General features: G+C 46.3%; 2 protein-coding genes across 2 annotated transcripts in view; both read right to left on the bottom strand.

Annotated features, from left to right (window-relative positions):
• LOC143284891 (PDZ domain-containing RING finger protein 4-like) overlaps nucleotides 1-8,651 on the bottom strand; it is a 536,817-nt gene extending 528,166 nt beyond the window's left edge. Inside the window, exon 1 of the mRNA XM_076592015.1 lies at nucleotides 8,532-8,651. Coding sequence (XP_076448130.1) covers nucleotides 8,532-8,546 — 15 coding nt within the window. The 5' untranslated portion in view covers nucleotides 8,547-8,651. The remainder of the gene's footprint in view (nucleotides 1-8,531) is intronic.
• Nucleotides 8,652-10,009: 1,358 nt separating this feature from the next.
• The window catches only part of LOC143285306 (E3 ubiquitin-protein ligase PDZRN3-B-like), a 26,200-nt gene continuing 16,506 nt past the window's right edge, over nucleotides 10,010-19,703 (bottom strand). The window contains exon 4 of the mRNA XM_076592570.1: nucleotides 10,010-10,138. Within this exon, the coding sequence (XP_076448685.1) occupies nucleotides 10,010-10,138 (129 nt within the window). The remainder of the gene's footprint in view (nucleotides 10,139-19,703) is intronic.

The raw sequence follows: 19,703 nt of genomic DNA, 5'->3' as shown, positions 1-19,703 counted from the left end.
AACGGGAGACAGACGGACAGACAGACGGACGGACAGACAGAAACAGACACAGGAAAAGAGAGAGAGACATAGTGACATGCGGAGAAACACAGACAGAAAGGGGGGGGGGAGGAGAGAGAGAGACGGACAGACAGACAGACAGACAGAAACAGAAACAGAGAGAGAGACAGTTTAACAAGGCAGCAGTGGAAGTAACGACTGTGGCTGTCTGGAACTTGCAGAAGGACAGAGGGAGGGAGGAGAGGAGGGGGAGGAGGGGGTGGAAGGGGGTGGGGGTGGAACACTGAACTTCGTCTCCTGTTGTTCTAATTGCTCTGGCTGCTGCAGTCGCACGTGCGTGCGTATGTGTGCGTGTGCGTGTGCGTATGTGTATGTGTTTGTGAGAGAGAGAGAGAGAGAGAGAGAGAGAGAGGATGTGTGTGTGTGTGTGTGTGTGTGTGAGAGAGAGAGAGAGAGAGAGAGAGAGAGAGAGAGAGAGAGAGAGAGGAAATGTATACAGCAAATGAAGAAATGGTGACATTTTCTTAAGGTACCTTTGATCTTATACCAACTACTTTTTTACTTCACACACACAATCCCCCCCACCCACCCCCACCCCCCCCGTCCTCTCTCTCTCTCTCTCTCTCGTATATTGATGTGTCTAGTAGTTGTGACGGAATCCTATTCTCTTTCTGTTTGTTTTTTCTTCCTCCCTTCCTATCTGCACGTTATCTTTCTTTCATCCTGTACCTTTTTTTGTGGGAACAACATTCCCGTTGTTGAGTTTACTTCAATACCCAGGTAAAATGAATTTCATGTCCTTTCGTCTTGTCTCTCTCTCTCTCTCCCTCTCTCTCTCTCTCTCTCTCACTCCCTCTTGCCTCCAACACACACACACACCCTTCCCCCCGAACTGTTTGTTGGTATTGATCCGGAGAAACTGGTACCATCATCACTCCGCTATTCTCTGAGAGAGAGGGGGGGAAAAAAGCTGAACTTTTTTTTTCTTTCAATTTGACAATCTCCGCCTCTCCTCCCACCCACGCCCCCACATCCCTCCCTCTACACACGTCTCTCACCCACCCTCACCCTCACCCCACCCTCTTCTTCCCTTCTTCCCCTCTTCAGTCCCTGCACACACTCTTTATCCCTCCCCCCCCCCCCCTCTGTCTGTCTCTGTCCCTATCTGTCTCTGTCTTTGCTCCCTCTCTCTGTCTCGGTCCCTCTCCTTCACTATCTCCCTCCGTCTGTCCCTCTCTCTCTGTCTCTGTCCCACTCTCTCTCTCTTTCCCCAACTCTCTCTCTCTCTTTCTCTGACCCCTCCCCCTCTCTTATCTGTCCCTCCAACTGTCTCTCTGTTCCTCTCTCTCCGCCCTCCCCCTCTCTCTATATACATCTCTCTCTTTCTCTGACCCCTCCCCCTCTCCCACTCATAACTGTCCCTCCAACTGTCTGTCTCTCTCTCTCCTGTTTCTCATCCTCTCTCTCCCCTATCTGCGAGCGAGCAAGCAAGCAAGCGCGCTCGTGTGTGTGTGCGTGTGTGTGTGCGTGCGTGCGTGCGTGCGTGTGTGTGTGTGTGTGTGTGTGTGTGTGTGTGTGTGTGCATGTGTTTGTGTGTGTGTGCATGTGTTTGTGTGTGTGTGCCTGTGTTTGTGTATGTTTGTGTGTGTGTCTGTGTGTGTCTGTGTCTGTGTGTGTGTGTGTGTGAAACGTGTTTGTCACATAATATTCAAGTTATTGTAAACAAACCATTCAAACGGGGCCGTGGCATTTTCTCAGATAAATCATCGTTGTCATTATCGTTATTGTTATTGCTATAGTTCTCTCTCTCTCTCTCTCTCTCTCTCTCTCTCTCTCTCTCTCTCTCTCTCTCTTTCAATGTTAAGTGTTCAGTTCTGTCTTTATGTCTCTGTCTCTGTCTGTCTCTGTCTCTCTCTCTTTTCTAAATTATCTTTAAAATCACCACAATGATTTTGCGCTGCCTCGTTGACAGGCCTGAGCGATATTGTGTGTGAGGGCAATTAGCGGTTTGCAAGTGGCGATTAACTCTTCTCTTCCAGAACTGAACGAAGAGATGGGTTCCGTTCATCTGTCCTGTCAGAACGCCCACGTCGTGGAGCGGACTACACACACACACACACACACACACACACACACACACACACATATATATATATATATATATATATATACACGCGCGCACGCACACACACACACACACACACACACCACGCACGCACGCACGCACGCACGCAATCAGTCTGTGAAATCTTCGTGCTCTTATCTCTATCATACCAGTTCATGTCTGAGATAACACAAACTGAACCGGAAACCTTCACCCTCCTTCATGTACATTCGGACAAAAAGTCATCAAAACTATATCTTACAAGCACCGCGATAACAAAAACCACGCATGCTTACACGAGACATTCTTACCTCACCGAGTTGGCAAAGACACCGGACAGAAACACTCACCCGACTTGTCAACATTGGTAATGAATTTTTCCTACATCCGTGTGTGGGTCGTAATTCTAAGCACTGACGAGGGGGGTGGGGGAGAGAGAGAGCTGGGAGGTGGTGCCCGGAATCATGAGATTGACTGGTGTTGACCCTTGCGCGCGCTGACAGCTATTTGCAGACAATTTTGTAAGAAGGAGGTAAACCCCCAGAATGAAGAGCTAAGATTCTCTACGTTGGTCTTAAGACGCCTGAAGTATGGATTAAAGTAATGAACGTTCCCTTTCTACCCTCAGAACTCGGATGCAACTTGAGTATCAGAAAGAAGGGTGAGACTCTTTGCCACCACGGAGAGGTCCCGAATGTGGATAGCAGAAATGAATGTTTGGTTTGGAGTGCTCTCCCGTTGATGAAATCCAAATAAGGTATGGGTACAACCTGCTACCGAAATGGCGCTGGATCTCCAAACACGACGACTCCGGAAAGACTTACTGCACACTGAACAACTCGGGAGAAGAGAGAAAGAGAGATAGAGGGAAGGAGGAAGAGACAGAGAAAGAGAGAGGGAGGAAGGGAGGGAGGGAGAGGAAGAGAGAAGAGATGGGGGAACTTTCAGTGTATATATTTGTTTCTTTTGAGAGAGAGGAGAGGAGAGAGAGAGAGAGAGAGAGAGAGAGAGATGAGAGAACATTCAGTGTATAATCATAAAAGACCTCCTTTCTTTTATAATATTATTGCTTTTCTTTCTCACTCATCATCTCTGTCCTTCCCCCACCTATTTTCAAATATTTACCGAGGTCACATCCCTGTTTATGCGTGTTTGTGGTCAACATGCACGTGCCGTGCGCGTGTGTGTGCGTGTTATTTGTTTGCAAAATAGATGAGTGCTTTTCCTCACCATCGGCTGGGCGTGTAATAAATCAGCGTCTAGTGCTTTCCCCTTCCATTTGTTTTTCTTTTCATTCTTCGTCCTCTTTTCTGTCCCTCCACTTTCTACCCTGAGTCCCTTTCCTTGCCTCAACTCTTAAAACGGCCACACTAAGTTCTAATACGTGTACAGAGTAATTCCTTATCACACCCCTTCTTCCACACGTACACAGACAGACAATCACAGCCACACACACACACACACACACACACACACACACACAGAGAGAGAGAGAGAGAGAGAGAGAGAGAGAGAGAGAGAGAGAAACAGCGACAGTGAAACAGACATTTACAGTCACAGAGGGAAAGAGAGAGAGAGAGAGAAACAGCGACAGAGAAATAGACATTTACAGTCACAGAGGGAAAGAGAGAGAGAGAAACAGCGACAGAGAAATAGACAGACATTCACAGTCACAGAGGGAAGAGAGACAAACGCAATAGAGAAAGAGACAGACAGTCAGTCACAGACACAGAGGGAAAGAGACACAGAGGCAGGGAGCGAGACAGACAGACAGACAGACAGAGACAGAGACAGCAAGACAAAGAGGCTGAGACAAAGCTGCAGACACCGATGCCGAGACAGAGGCGGAGAAAGAGATCTGAATAGAGCTTAACGAAGCATTTGATGACTTCACGCCTCAGTCTAATGACCGAGCGGAGGTATCGGGCAGGGTCGGGGAACCGTGTAAGCCTTTGACAAAACACCAACCCACACAGCCAGCCTGTTAGCTGAACCCTGGGCCTCCGACACGGCCGTCATGCCATTCTGAAAATCTTCCCGCTCCTGTGTGTGTGGCGCTTTCTTACGGCTGTGCATGAATTCCGGCTGTGGATTGGTTCCGTCTGGGTATGGTTGCCCTTCCCTCTATTGTGAAGGCATTGTGTTGCAATTCACAGCTAATTTCCAAATGGATGAACAAAGAAGACAAAAATGACTGCAGGATTCTTCAAAGACAAAAAACTAAAGTTTATAAAAACCTTTTGGGTGGTAGTTGAATCCTCTTAGTTTTGACACGGCGTTTCGGACCATAGGCCCGTTGTCAAGGTATGGCACTGAATGGTGATCAGCAAGTGTTTAGTGTGCATGGCCCAAAACAGAAAGCAGTGAGATGTCATCACCCTTTCCTCACACAGGCTTTCCTTTTCACACTGTCCTCTTCTCATACCTTGACAACGGGCCTATGGTCCGAAACGTCGTGTCAAAACTAAGAGGATTCAACTACCACCCAAAAGGTTTTTATAAACTTTAGTTTTTTGTCGGATGAACAAAGATTTATTTCATTGTATGACATGTTACAATGTTACAGGTATATACGCAGCCCCTTCAGCCCCCAAATGACTAAAGTGGTCCTCGTCAGCTGAACAGACGCACACACTGCACTGGGTTGGAGTGGGTTGGGTCATGCTGATTTGTACACTATCGCACTGCATTATACTGATCTGTGATGCATTCTGTTGAATTCACATGTCTTTGCTTCGAATCACTATGTATTTGTGATACACGAAACATGTGTTTTTGTGCTACGCTCTCGCTACCGTGCCGCCACGCAACACCCACATCTTTTTGTCTGCATGTTCAAACATTTCTTTTCATGAGTTCGTGAGGAACATTCCCATATTTACTATTTACTCTCTTGTTACACATCAATGAGTCTTACCCCCCCCCCCCCCCCCCCCCCCCCCCCACCCCTTTCCAAACCTCCCCACAATCGTGTATCAATGACAGAGAGACGGGAGGAGACAAGGGGTGGGAAAGTGTGAAGAGGGGAAGAGAGAGAGGCGGAGAGACAGAAAGAAACACACGGATAAGCATACTTTATATATGATAGTCAGTCGTGTCCGACTGTGACCATCAGAACAGCAGAGGAGGCAACTGCTGTTCCGACTAGTTGGGCTAGAATTTGATTATAGTGGAGAGTGTCTTGCCCGAGTTACATCCCCACTCTCTCGGCCAAGAGGGTTTTAGGACAGTCGGCGTTGGGATGGTTCCCAAAGGCCAACTAGCCTACAAGGCTGCAGCACTAAGAGCCAGTGCAATTTTGCCTCCTAGTTTGAGAGTCATAGTCCTTCACAAAAGACTAAGCTGTAAACAGTTTCCCATTGACTGGAGAAACCATTGATAATACAGCTGTCACTTTGCTGTTGGCCCAAATGTAAACTTATGTCAATCTGGGATAAGCATAGTCATAAATAAAATGACACAACGACAACTGGAGAAAGCTAGACGGAGAGAAGTGTGAGAGAGAAAGAGAGACAGAGAGAGAAAGGAGGGTGCAGAGAAAGAGAAAGGGAGAGAGAGGGGTGGGGAGGAGACAGAGAGGGAGAGAGACAAAGATAGTGTGAGAGAGAAAGGGAGATAAAGAAAGAAAGAGAGAGAAAGAGAAAAAAAACGAAGAGAGAGAGAGACAGAGACAGAGAGAGACAGAGATAGAGACAGTGAGAGACAGAGAGAAAGAATGTTCAATCCTTAGTGTTTTAGTGTTAGCGTTGGTGTTAGTTGTGCGTTAGTATTAGTGTGCGAGTGGTATTGTTAGTGTGTGTGTGTGTGTGTGTGTGTGTGTGTGTGTGTGTGTGTGTGTGTGTGTGTGTGTGCGCGTGTGTACATACGCGCAAACGTGTGTGTTTGCGTGTGTATGCGTATGTATGTGTGTCAATTTTTAGAGAAGAAAAAAAAACGTGTTTTTTTTCCGGCATAAAGAGTTACATATCCAACATATCGCTTTAACCGGTTCCTAAGTCGAACACTTTTTGCAGCGGAACGTATGGAGGTCTGTGGGCTACGAGCTAAACGATACCACAGAACGGAGAAGTTAGTGAGTCGGGTGGCGATGGAGCAGAGGTGGTGGAGGGGGGGGGGGACTGGGGGAGGGTCGGTATGTTCACAGGAATGATTGGTGGAAAACAGCCACAGTCCCACCACCGCCGTCGCAGCTGGGGGTGTGTGGATTTGAACGGCAGAACAGGAGTCTTGCTACGGGATTAAACTACCATCTGTGCCAAGCACACTTTGGTGATTCCCCTCCCCCCCCTCCCATCCCCATCCCCTGTCCACACCGTTGCCTCTGCCCTCCCTCCCTCCCTCCATTCCCTCGTCCAAACTTCTCCATTTATTCAATCTTTATGCTGAAATAACGAGGAGGAGGAAAATTCAGTACGGTGTACAATAAAAAAATAAATAAAAAAAACCATTGTTCGTAGCCCACCTAACTGTCGTGGCCTTCAATTGGCTGTGAGAATATATGAAAACACTGCGCAGACAGTGTTAGCCATTCGATTTCATTCATTCATTCATTCTTTCTTTCGTTCGTGCGTGCGTTCGTTCGTCTATTCATTCGTTCATTCATTTATTCATTCACTGAAAGAATCCGAAAAGTTGACAACACAAAAACGCAAACCAGATCTGGTTACAATACACGATTTTTTACGAAAATGAGACAAAGTATTGGCCTGGCCTGGCTGTTTCATTTCTTTTTTCTTTTCTTTTTTTTTTCTTCCTCGGAACCCAACTTATGCCCCTGCACGAGGCGTCTAATCCTTGACCTCCGCCCCCGATCCCGGGATTAAGGGCGAAACGGCCCCCCCGCGGGACACCGCGCTTAGCGGGGATGCTAATTTAATGGGGACTATCGGCACGACCCCCTGGTTGTGTTCACCAAGGGGGATCACCCTCCGTCACTGTGGGGTCCCCTGAAGATCAAAGATCAAGTTGATCTCACGATCTCTTCAGATTTGGAGAGAGACAGACAGTGACAGTGACAAAGACAGAGACAGACAGACAGAGACAGAGACAGAGAAAGACAGACAGACAGAGACAGAGAGACAGAGACAGAGAAAGACAGACAGACAGAGACAGACAGAGACAGAGAGACAGAGAAAAACAGACAGAGACAGAGACAAAGACAGACAGACAGAGACAGAGAAAGACAGACAGACAGAGACAAAGAAAAACAGACAGAGACAGAGAGACAGAGAAAGACAGACAGAGACAGAGAGACAGAGACAGAGAAAGACAGACAGACAGAGACAGAGAGACAGAGAAAGACAGACAGACAGAGACAGAGAAAGACAGACAGACAGAGACAGAGAAAGACAGACAGAGACAGAGAGACAGAGAAAGACAGACAGACAGACAGAGAGACAGAGAAAGACAGACAGACAGAGACAGAGAAAGACAGACAGACAGAGACAGAGAAAGACAGACAGAGACAGAGAAAGACAGAGAGACAGAGAAAGACAGACAGACAGAGAGAAAGACAGAGACAGAGAAAGACAGAGACAGACAGACAGACAGAGAAAGACAGACAGAGACAGAGAAAGACAGAGACAGACAGAGACAGAGAGACAGAGACAGAGAAAGACAGACAGAGACAGAGACAGAGAGACAGAGAAAGACAGACAGACAGAGACAGAGACAGACAGAGAAAGACAGACAGACAGAGACAGAGAGACAGAGAAAGACAGACAGACAGAGACAGAGAGACAGAGAAAGACAGACAGACAGAGACAGAGAGACAAAGACAGAGACAGAGAAAGACAGACAGACAGAGACAGAGAGACAGAGACAGAGACAGAGAAAGACAGACAGACAGAGACAGAGAGACAGAGAAAGACAGAGACAGAGAGACAGAGAAAGACAGACAGAGAACAGGGAGGTGGGTAGGAAGGGAGTGAGGGACACCTCAGAATTCATATGTGCTTTGATGTCCAAGGGTCTTAGGCCACAACACATACAATGGGAATGGAGAAAATCTGGCACGCGCGTCTTTATCTATGTACGGCAAACAGACGAACCCTAAACGAAAAATGTTTCTAGTGACTTCACCCAAGACAATAAAGATGTATACTAAATAACATACGGTTCTAGTGACGACCCATGACATTTAATACGTATGTTTAATAAATACAGTGGCATCTCTCTCTCTCTCTCTCTCTCTCTCTCTCTCACAACACACACACACACACACAAACACACACACACACGCGCGCGCGCGCGCGCACGCACAAACCACACACACACACCACCACCACCACCACCACCAACAACAACAACAACAACACGACCACACCACACATACCCACTCACACACACACACACACACTCACATACCCACTCACATACCCACACACACACACAACACACACACACACACACACACACACACACTGACCGTCAGTCCCCCCATGATGTTGAAGCCCAGAGAGCTGTCCGCGTCACGACACAGCGTCACACTGATCGTCACGTTCCGCTCCTCCTTCGTCTGACCTTCACCTTTCCCCGACCCCTGACCTTTCTCCTTGCTTTCTTCCGATCCAAGACGAAGGTCAGACAGACTCAAGCTCTGCAACAGATGCCAGACAAGCGTAAGGTAACAAACACTAGCTGACAGACTTTCCTGTGGAATCTGCCACACTGTTAATAAGAATTAGCTGATAATTAATTATCCGAATGTTTTTGCATCACGTTTCCTATATGGCAATAGACAAATCTTCACAATAATAATAATAATCACTGTTCCATACACACAGGGTGAATGGCCTATGCGTTGTAAATTATTCCTAACATGACAAGTTAATCTTAGCAAGCCTACTGTTTGAAAAAAAAAAGAAGAAAGGTTGGGTAGTTTTTTAACAGGTTCCGTTACTGAGTAAGTTAATGAGACAGTTGTCATTACAGCACTGAGTATACCATGATTCACGATTACATAATAAAATTCAGTGAACTTAGTGTTAACAGTAAACTAGTTAGTTAAGGAGACAATAACAGAAATAACAGAACTACAATAACAGCATGGACACCAGAACCAGCTGTATCCGCTGTGTCACAACATACACACACAACAGCATCCAGATCAAGATCAGTAAAATAAGATGGCATGAAATGATAATCAGTCACCAGTCTGGCACTGCACGAACTTGGGAAACGAGATAGATAAAGGCAGAAAATATCAAACTAAGCACATTTATATACCAAGCAATGGAACGTCGAGACTCAACACACTACGACACGTCTGTCCAGAATGCTTCGGGTACCAAACGCAAGCTGTCAGTCTCAGGATCATTGAACACACGAGAGCGGGGCGCATGTGGGTTGGCGCAATATCAACCGGAACTTCTCCGAACAAGAACAATGCCAACCTCTTGCCGACGAAGACAGTCGCACAGCCACAGCCTCTCACGGCCCGGAAGACAAGGGACAGGCCAGCACAGACACCCCGCCACACATGGCTCTGGCACTGACCGACACACCGGGCTGCTCCCAGTTCTCACAGACTGTCAGGCACTGTCACCCCCAGTGGCTCAACACGACCCAATCCAGTCTGGTGTCACCCGGTGCAAGGCACCGTCAGCAGGCCTGACCACAGGAGATGGTGGCAGAAACAACGGAAACCACGTCTGTTGTCTGGAAGGAAGTCCTGCCTGATTCACCCTCTCTCTGGCACTGTCAATGGCAGCAGGGCGGTTTGTTGTCGTCTCCCTCCAACCCCTCACCCTCCTTCCTGCACGTCTTCTCCCATCTCTTCCCCACCCCCACCCTCCCCCTCCCGGGGTCAGGACGAACTCATTTGCATAACTGCAGGCAGTTAATATTCATACTCATTGAGGCGATCAGCGGAGGAGAGTGGGGCGAAGTGACAGGGTGGACAAATCATCTCGGGGCTCCCATCATGGCGGCCCTTTGAAGTTCTTCAAACCCCGCCCCCTCCCCCTCCCTCCAGAGGCGCGTGCTGTCACGCCTAATCAGCCCCTGTCCCCACACCGCCCACACAACGGGACCCTGCCACGGGCCGGGGGCTCAGTGGTTAGGGCCCTTTCTTTCGGGATAACATAGCACAATGACGATGACGATCAACATGGACTGATTTCGAGGAAGACGGTGGTTATCATTTGTATTGTTGCTTACAACCCAGCTAGTTGATAATGGTCATAACAGTGACGATGGTGACGAATTGTTCGCTTGATATGTCAGTTGGTAAATTTCGAACGTAGGTCTAATTTAATCCAAAGTAGCAAAGAACCTACACTCCCTCCGCCAAAAGCAGCCTTTGGGGAACAGCCAGAGAGAATACACAGGTTGTGAAATCCAGAGCGTGTGGTCACCTTCTGTCTGGACACGGTTCATTCACTGGGACCACTGTACTCCACGTGAATTTTTTTTTTTCTTTTCTTTTTTTTTTCTCAAGGCCTGACAAAGCGCGTTGGGTTACGCTGCTGGTCAGGCATCTGCTTGGCAGATGTGGTGTAGCGTATATGGATTTGTCCGAACGCAGTGACGCCTCCTTGAGCTACTGAAACTGAAACTGAAACTGACTCACACGGACACTGTCGCAGATCTTCACGGACCACAATGTATCAGATCATCATTATTCTCACTGCCCGGCAGTGTCCACCAGTCTGGTGGCGGAGGCCACAAAAGGCGACAGGCACGAGACAGTCGAGCAGCTGAGAAGCTGCGAAGAAGGGAGGAGGCAAGGAGAGACAGCACTCATTAACCCTGCCAAGTGCACAGCTCTGTCTCCTGGCTGTCTGTCTCCCACACGTACACACACAGCACGCACCGCTCCCACACTTGTGTGTCTAGCACATCGATTGTCTTCAACTCCACTCTAATGCTTGTGTGTCTGAAACATCGATTGTCTTCAACACCACTCTAATACTTGTGTGTCTAGCACATCGATTGTCTTAAACACCACTCTAATGCTTGTGTGTCTGAAACATCGATTGTCTTAAACACCACTCTAATACTTGTGTGTCTGAAACATCGATTGTCTTAAACGCCGCTCTAATACTTGTGTGTCTGAAACATCGATTGTCTTAAACGCCGCTCTAATACTTGTGTGTCTGAAAAATCGATTGTCTTAAACACCGCTCTAATACTTGTGACTGAAACATCGATTGTCTTAAACACCACTCTAATACTTGTGTGTCTGAAACATCGATTGTCTTAAACACCACTCTAATGCTTGTGTGTCTGACACCCCGGAAAACGGAGTACGGCTGCCAACATGGCAGGGTAAAAACGGTCATACACGTAAAAGCCCACAAGTGTACATACGAGTGAACGTGGGAGTTGCGGTTCACGAACCCAGGAGAAGAAGTGTGTCTAAAACATCGACTGTCTTAAACACCTCTGACACTTATGTGCCTAAAACATCGATTATCTTAAACAGTCAGTCTTGGTGCAAAAGGCAACAATATAAGACACTGGTGGTGCACAACACACACACACACACACACACACACACACACACACACACACACACACACACAAAGAGAGAGAGAGAAAGAGAAACACACACACACACACGCACACACAAATGCCTGCAAAGTTTTCTCTGTGTGTGTGTGTGTGTGTGTGTGCGCGCGAGCGCGCGTGTGCGTGCGTTCGTGTGTGCGTGCGTCCGTCCGTGTGCGTGTGTGTGTGTGTGTGTGTGTGTGTGCGTGTGAAGTACAGCCACAATAAATGAAACTGACGTTAAGTGAGGATAATTATCTATATGCTCAAAAACAATGTTTGCGATGTTTTTCTGGGTTTGTTTTTTAACGGAACTGGTAAAACAAACTGCACATCACACACACATCACACACACACACACACACACACACACACACACACACACACACACACACACACACACACACACACACACACACACACACACACACACACACACACACACACACACACACACACACACACACACTTCAACGCAAATAGATATAAACATGGAGCAAAGTATAATAATAAAAAATAATAATAATAATAAATAAATAAAATAAATAAATGAATGAATGAATAAATAAATAAAAGGGAAAAAAGACCAGTTTTATTGTGAGGGTTAATCGGACTGATAGCAAAAAGACGGGCCATGGTTTCAGTTTCAGTAGCTCAAGGAGGCGTCACTGCGTTCGGACAAATCCATATACGCTACACCACATCTGCCAAGCAGATGCCTGACCAGCAGCGTAACCCAACGCGCTTAGTCAGGCCTCGAGGGAAAAAAATGAAATAAAATAAAATAAAAATGAAATAAAATATAATAATAATAATAATCATGATAATAGATAAATACATAAAAAAAGAACTACTACTACTAATAATAATATGTATAAGGCGCAAAAACTTGATGAAGTCAACTATAGGCGTACAAAAAAATAGTAAAATAAAATGAAATCAATAAATAACTATGTTTATGAATCTTATTTGATACAAGTCATAATATGGTTCATTAGCCGTCATGATAAAATTGAAGTGCAACGTTGTGAGCACAGTATAAGCTTTAAGCTTGTTGATGCTCTTTTGTCATTCATTGCATTGTAATCATGTGTATTGTTGAATAATTAAAGATTATTTAGACCAATAAATAACTAACAAAATAAATAATAATATAATTTTAAAAAAAGGGGGGGGGGGGGGGGGGGGGGGGGGGGACAGGAGATGGGCGATGGACGCGGAATGATGACCGCCAGTTTGAATGAATTCCAGTTTTATCAGCCTGACTTCCCCCTCGCCGTCACTGAGGGAAACCGGGTCACCATTCCACTCCCTGGCTCACCCCACAATTGCTGGTCAGCTTGCCACCAGGAGAAATCTCCCCCAGGTTTATCTGGCCGCCGAGTAAACACGGGCAATGAGGGTCGACGGGCGGGGATAGGCTGCCTAATTACCGACACCAATCAATACCTGTGATAAACACGGAACATGCCCTCGGTGCCTTCAGCGCGGAACTACGTTCCTCTCAGAAAACCTCCGTGAAAAGTTATTGACAGGATATCGGTTTGCCTGCAGAAATCGGTAATTAATTCCTCCGAGGAGTGTTATTAACAGGATATTGATTTGCATGCAGAAATCGATAATTAAATCTTCCTTGGAATGCCATAGACAAGATGATGATTTGCAAGCAGAAATCGATAATTAATTCCTCCGAGGAATGTTATTGACAGGATATTGATTTGCATGCAGAAATCGATAATTAAATCTTCCTTGGAATGCTATAGACAAGATGATGATTTGCAAGCAGAAATCGATCAAGATATGACGAGTCATAGTGTTATCAATTTGTGAAATCACCGTGCAGACTTCATAAACCTCGATCATATGGGTTTAATAAGTATGTGCTATGTATAGATATCCACGAATAGTTACTGGTTAACAGCGAATGATCACACAAACAGGTCAGATGGGCATGGCAATAATATCACCATACGTGTACAAGACAGGTGATGTAAGCGGTAAACGTCAATGCGTCCAGTGTATCGGAAAACAGGAAGTCACTAGCGAGGATTTCACATATCAGTCCTTTAGTCGTCGTTTCGGTACTGAACCAGACAAAACCTTCACCTTGCTCTGTTTCTATGATGTGTGTAAAAGATTTGTATTTGTATCTATATTTGTATTCTTTTTATCACAACAGATTTCTCTGCGTGAAATTCGGGCTGCTCTCCCCAGGGAGAGCGCGTCGCTATAATACAGCGCCCCCCCCCCCCCCCTTTTTTTTTTCTTTTTTTTGGTATTTTTTCCTGCGTGCAGTTTTATTTGTTTTTCCTATCAAAGTGGATTTTTTCTACAGATTTTTGCCAGGAACAACCCTTTATGATGCAATATAATGTGTAAAAGCCGCAATAGGTTCATGAAATATACTCCTTGCCTTGCCTTGCCTTGCCTTGGCTTGATTTGCCCTGCCCTGCCCTGCCCTGCCTTGCCTCGCCTTGCCCTTGCCTCTCCTTGCCTTGCTCTGTGTGTGTCTAAATCTATGGTCTGTGTGTGTGTGTGTGTGAGAGAGAGAGAGAGAGAGAGAGAGAGAGAGAGAGAGAGAGAGATTATGTTTCGGAAGAACTGATTCTCCAATCTTCTTCCATGCACGTGCTGATGACCAGAAAATCAGGATCGATACAAAGATGGACTGAGCGGCTCCACATCAATAATGTTTCCGCAAGTCAAAGAACTCAAGAGACTTCACGACCTGCTCATAAACATTTTTCGGGAAGCGGAGTATTTTGAACATAATTTGGGCAATATCTGAGTACAATGGATGCATAAACTGTGAAGCGGGAATATAAAACACACGTGGAATCTTACAGGTGAAACTACCGAAACAGTTCTTTTTGTGCACGAGCATTTGTGTGCGCGCGCGTGTGTGCTGTGTTGTGCTGTGTGTGTGTGTGTGTGTGTGTGTGTGCGTGTGCACTCGCGCGCGCGCGTGTGTGTGTGTTTGCATGCGTGTGTATGCGTGCGTGTGTATGCGTGTGTGTTATATGTGTGAGTTTCCAGTGTGTGTGTGTGTGTGTGAAAGAGAGAGAGAGAGAAAAACAGTTCCACAAATCTTAATTCAAAGAAATGATATTAAAAGACCCGCAAAATAAAAATACCCATGGGAATCGCCTCTCCTCCTTCCCCCCCCCCCCCCCCACTCTCTCTCTCTCTCTCTCTCTCTCTCTCTCTCTCGATGGTTTAAAAGGAGTCATTTCACAGAACCATATTTATCAAAGAATATTAACCGAGTCATTTGATGTGCTTTAACAAGGTTTCGTTTTGGTGTATCCAATACCAATGTATACAGTAAAAGACACAAGACCAGTACTGTAAACAATATGGTATGTAGATCTGCAAAAGAAGATGAAGTCCATTTCGTATTATGTTGTCCTGTATTAGATGACTTGAGACAAAGATTTATTTCGCTGAGATACTATAGCAGACCAAGTAATTTTCGGTTAGTATTACTTCTGTCTTCTACAAATGATGAACGTTTTTTTCGAATCTGCCCATATTGATCGATTTCATTAAAAAGACATTATGCAAATCTATTCTTACAAAATACGTAATCACCCCCTTCAAATGGGGCCATGGCCTTATTGAACAAACCTACGTTTCTATTCTCTCTCCCCCACACTCTTTCTTCTCCTCCGATGTCGGATTTATTTGCCCCCCCCCACCCCCCCACCCCATGTCTATATGTTTCTGCGTCTCTCTCTCTCTCTCTCTGTGTCTCTGTCTCTCTCTCTCCCACCCTCCCTCTCCTCCCATTTCGGTTTATTTGCCCCACCCCCACGCCCCGCCGCACCCCCTATGTCTCTCTCTATATATATCTGAGTCTCTCTCTCTGTGGTCCTCTTCTTCCTCCTTATCCCTCTTGCTTCAACGCCTGTCCAACCCCCAAGTGTACATCCGCATACAAACATTATGATGCCCACAAATGATGCAGCGTCTTCATCTGCTTCCCCTCCACCCTTTCACCACCCTCCCCTTTCCTGCACCCGTTCAATCTACACTTCTTTCTCCTCCGCCCTTCAGCGATTGCGAGAGGGAGTCAGAGAGAGACACACAGACAGACAGACACAGATAGGCAAAAAAAGAGACAGAAAGGCAGAGAAAGAGACAAATCGAAACAGATGAGAGACACAGAGAAAAGGGGTTAAAGAGAGAGTGGGGCAAAGAATGGGAGAGGGAGAGAGAGATGGAAAAGATGTAGAGAACGAGAGGGAGGGAGGGGGAAAGAGAGGGAGAGAGAGATGGGAAAGAGGTAAAAAGCGATAGGGAGGGGGGAAGAGGTAAAAAGCGAGAGGGGGGGGGAAAGAGAGGGAGAGAGAGATGGGAAAGAGGTAAATAAGCGAGGGTGGGAGGGGGACAGACAGGGAGAGAGAGAGATGGGAAAGATGTAGAGAACGAGAGGGAGGGAGGGGGAAAGAGAGGGAGAGAGAGATGGGAAACAGATAAAAAGCGAGAGGGTGGGAGGGGGAAAAAGAGGGAGAGAGAGATGGAAAAGATGTAGAGAGCGAGAGGGAGGCAGAAGAAAAGAGAGAGGGAGGGAGAGAGAGCGAGGGAGAGGAAGGCTATGATGAAAGAAAGAAACGAGGAGAGAGAGAGAGGAGTGGGGAGACACGGAGAGGCAGGAAGGTAGAGAAGCCCACCCTTCCGCTCAGCCATTCAGCTTTCTCAGATTCTGACACAAAACCAACCAACCAAATAAACGGATAAACACAATTTGAATGCTGAGCCCTTGGAAGGAAACAGCGAGTGAGTGGGAGTGCGTAGAGAGAGGGGGGGGGACGGAGAGAGAGGAGAGAGAGAGAGAGAGAGAGGAGAGAGAGAGAGAGAAGAGAGAGAGAGAGGAGAGAGAGAGAGAGAGAGAGAGAGAGAGAGAGAGAGAGAGAGAGAGAGAGAGACGGAGAGAGAGGAGAGGGAGAGAGGAGAGAGAGCGGAGGAGAGAGAGAGAGAGAGAGAGGAGAGAGAGAGAGAGAGAGAGGAGAGAGAGAGAGGAGAGAGAGAGAGACGGAGAGGGAGAGAGAAGAGAGAGAGAGACAGAGAGAAGAGAGAGAGGAGAAGCAGACAGACAAACAAACAGACCAAAACCAAACTAAGCAAACACAAACAAAAAACCAAAGATGTTTGGACAGGAGCACAAACAGACAAAGGAGAAAGGGAAGGGATCTCGAACTGGAATGTTCTCTTGAGGGTAAAAAAAAAAAGGATAAGCTACAAACTTCTTTTCGCCATACTCTCACGAAGAAAACACACTGAGAAGAGAAAACAAAAACACGTAGAAAGAAGAAGAAAAAGGTGGGTGTTTCTAAAAGATGGAAGAAGAGGAAAGACAGGGAGAAATAGAAAGAAAGAGAGAGAGAGAGAGAGAGAGAGAGAGAGAGAGAGACAAACAGGGGAAGGAAGAAGGAAAGGGATAGCGAGACAGACAAACACTTTGACAAGCATAAATGGACGAAGAGATACAGACAGACAGACAGACAGACAGACAAAAAAACAAACAAACAAACACAGATGAATAAATTCAGGATGAAAAAGAGAGGGGGAAGGAATAAACAAAAAGGGGGAAACCTCCCCCCCCCCTACCCCTCCCCTCACCCCCCCCCCACCCCCACCCCCACCCCTCACCCTCACCACCACCCCCACACACCCACCCACCCGGTCCCGCGTGCCGCTGAAGGGGCCGGGAGACAGCGGGCCAATCGATGTATCATTATATAAACGACCCATGTCAACCGGGCCCCTCCATCCGCCATTGATTTCACGTCAACACGAGTTACGGCTCCTGCCTGCCGCAGCCGACCCCAGAGGGCGCCACTGAGCTTCTTTTCGGCATGGCTGAGGGGACTGAACTTCCCTTCTCCTGTGACGGGCTTGTAAGGGGAGAGAACAGAGGGCGCGTGGGGAGGTGTAAATCTTTCGTTTCTTATCTGGGCCGTTCCCTCTTTGCTCTCTGATCTGTGCTATTCGATCTGAGGAAAGGCGGGGGTAGTCTTGAGAGAGATGGGCGGGGTGACGGCTGTAATCATCACCATCATCACCTTCATCATCACCATCATCATTATCGCCATCATCATCACCACCACCATAATCATCATTATCTTCACCATAATTATCATCATCATCGCCATCATCATCATCACCATCATCATCATCATCACCATCATCATCATCAGCATCATCATCATCATCATCATCACCATCACTATCATCATCACCATCACCACCATCATCATCATCATCATCATCACCATCACTATCATCATCACCATCACCACCATCATCATCATCATCATCACCATCATCACCACCATCATCATCACTATCATCACCATCACTATCATCACCACCATCACCATCACTATCATCACCATCATCATCATCACTATCATCACCATCACTATCATCATCACCATCACCATCATCACCATCATCACCATCATCATCATCACTACCATCATCACCATCACCATCATCATCATCATCATCACCATCACTATCATCATCACCATCACCACCATCACCATCATCACCATCACTATCATCACCATCACTATCATCACCATCATCATCATCACCATCACTATCATCATCATCATCACCACCACCATCATCACCACCATCACCATCACTATCATCACCATCACCACCATCACTATCACCACCATCACCATCACCATCATCATCATCATCACCATCATCATCAGCTGCAGCAGCAATGTGGTGATGATGAAGGTGACAATATTGTACAGTGATGGGGAGGAGGAGAAAGATGGCAGTGGCGATGACGACAACGACGACGACGATGATGAAGATGTTGATGATGATGACAGTGATCACGATGATGAAAGGTGATAATAAAAATGGAGACGAAAACAAGAGAGACACGACTTTCAAGAAACACGTGATATTTAGGCATTACGAAGCAGCTGGAAAATGCATTTCCACAACCACCCGAAATGATGTACTACTGTTTACTACTCAATGTCATGCCGAACTGGGCAGCCTTTTTATGTGTATGTGTATGATAGTCAAGTCGTTTCCGACTATGACCATGACAACAGTTGAGGAGGCAACTGCTGTCCCGACTATTTTTTTACCTAGAATTTTAGAGTGGAGAATGTCTTGCCCAAGTTGCACCTCCACTCTCTCGGTCAAGAGGTGCATATCTGTTATGCATGTGTGGGTGTATGTGTGAATGTGTGTCTTCATGTTTTACATTTATTTGCTTATTTATCATCATTGTTGTCTTATTTATTTATTTATTTATTTATTTATTTATTATTGTTACTACTACCTTTTTTATATTGTAATTATTTATTTATTTATTTATTTATTTATATGCTTATCTATGTACGCTTATCTATTATTTATTCACCTTTTTTTTCTCTCTCAAGGCCTGACTAAACGCGTTGGGTGACGCTGCTGGTCAGGCATCTGCTTGGCAGATGTGTTTGTGTGGCAGATGTAGCGTATATGGATTTGTCCGAACGCAGTGACGCCTCCTTGAGCTACTGAAACTGAAACTGAAAGAGTCAAGAGGGCTTTAGAAAAGTCGGTGTTGGGACGGTTACCAAAGGTCAACTAGCCCCCAAGGCTGCAGCACTGAGCCAGCGCAATGTTGCCTCCTGGTCTGATATTCACAGGCCTTCGCAGAAGACTGAGCTGTAAATGACTTCACACTGCAGTGGAGAAACCATTGATCATACAGCTGTCATTTTGCTGTTGGCCCAACATTAAGCTTATGTAACGTTTACTATTTGTGTGTGCGTGATTTGGCTGTGTTCGTCATTCACAACATGAACGGAAAAAGAAATGATTTGGAAACATTCTCGCTGGAACATCCGTTCAAGGTAATCTTTAACTTTACCACCGAAATGCGACAGTCCACTCAGTACATGCGTGTGTGTGTGTGTGTGTGTGTGTGTGTGTGTGTGTGTGTGTGTGTGTGTGTGTGTGTGTGTGTGTGTGTGTGCGTGCGTGCGTGCGTGCGTGCGGGCACGTGTGTGTGTGCGCGCGCGCGCGCGAACGTCCGTGTATGTATGTGTAACTGTATCTGTGTCTTACCATGTGTCTATTTGTG

Source organism: Babylonia areolata, chromosome 8 (genome assembly GCF_041734735.1).
Source record: "Babylonia areolata isolate BAREFJ2019XMU chromosome 8, ASM4173473v1, whole genome shotgun sequence".
Taxonomy (NCBI): domain Eukaryota; kingdom Metazoa; phylum Mollusca; class Gastropoda; order Neogastropoda; family Buccinidae; genus Babylonia; species Babylonia areolata.
This window is presented reverse-complemented; position numbering and strand designations above follow the sequence as displayed.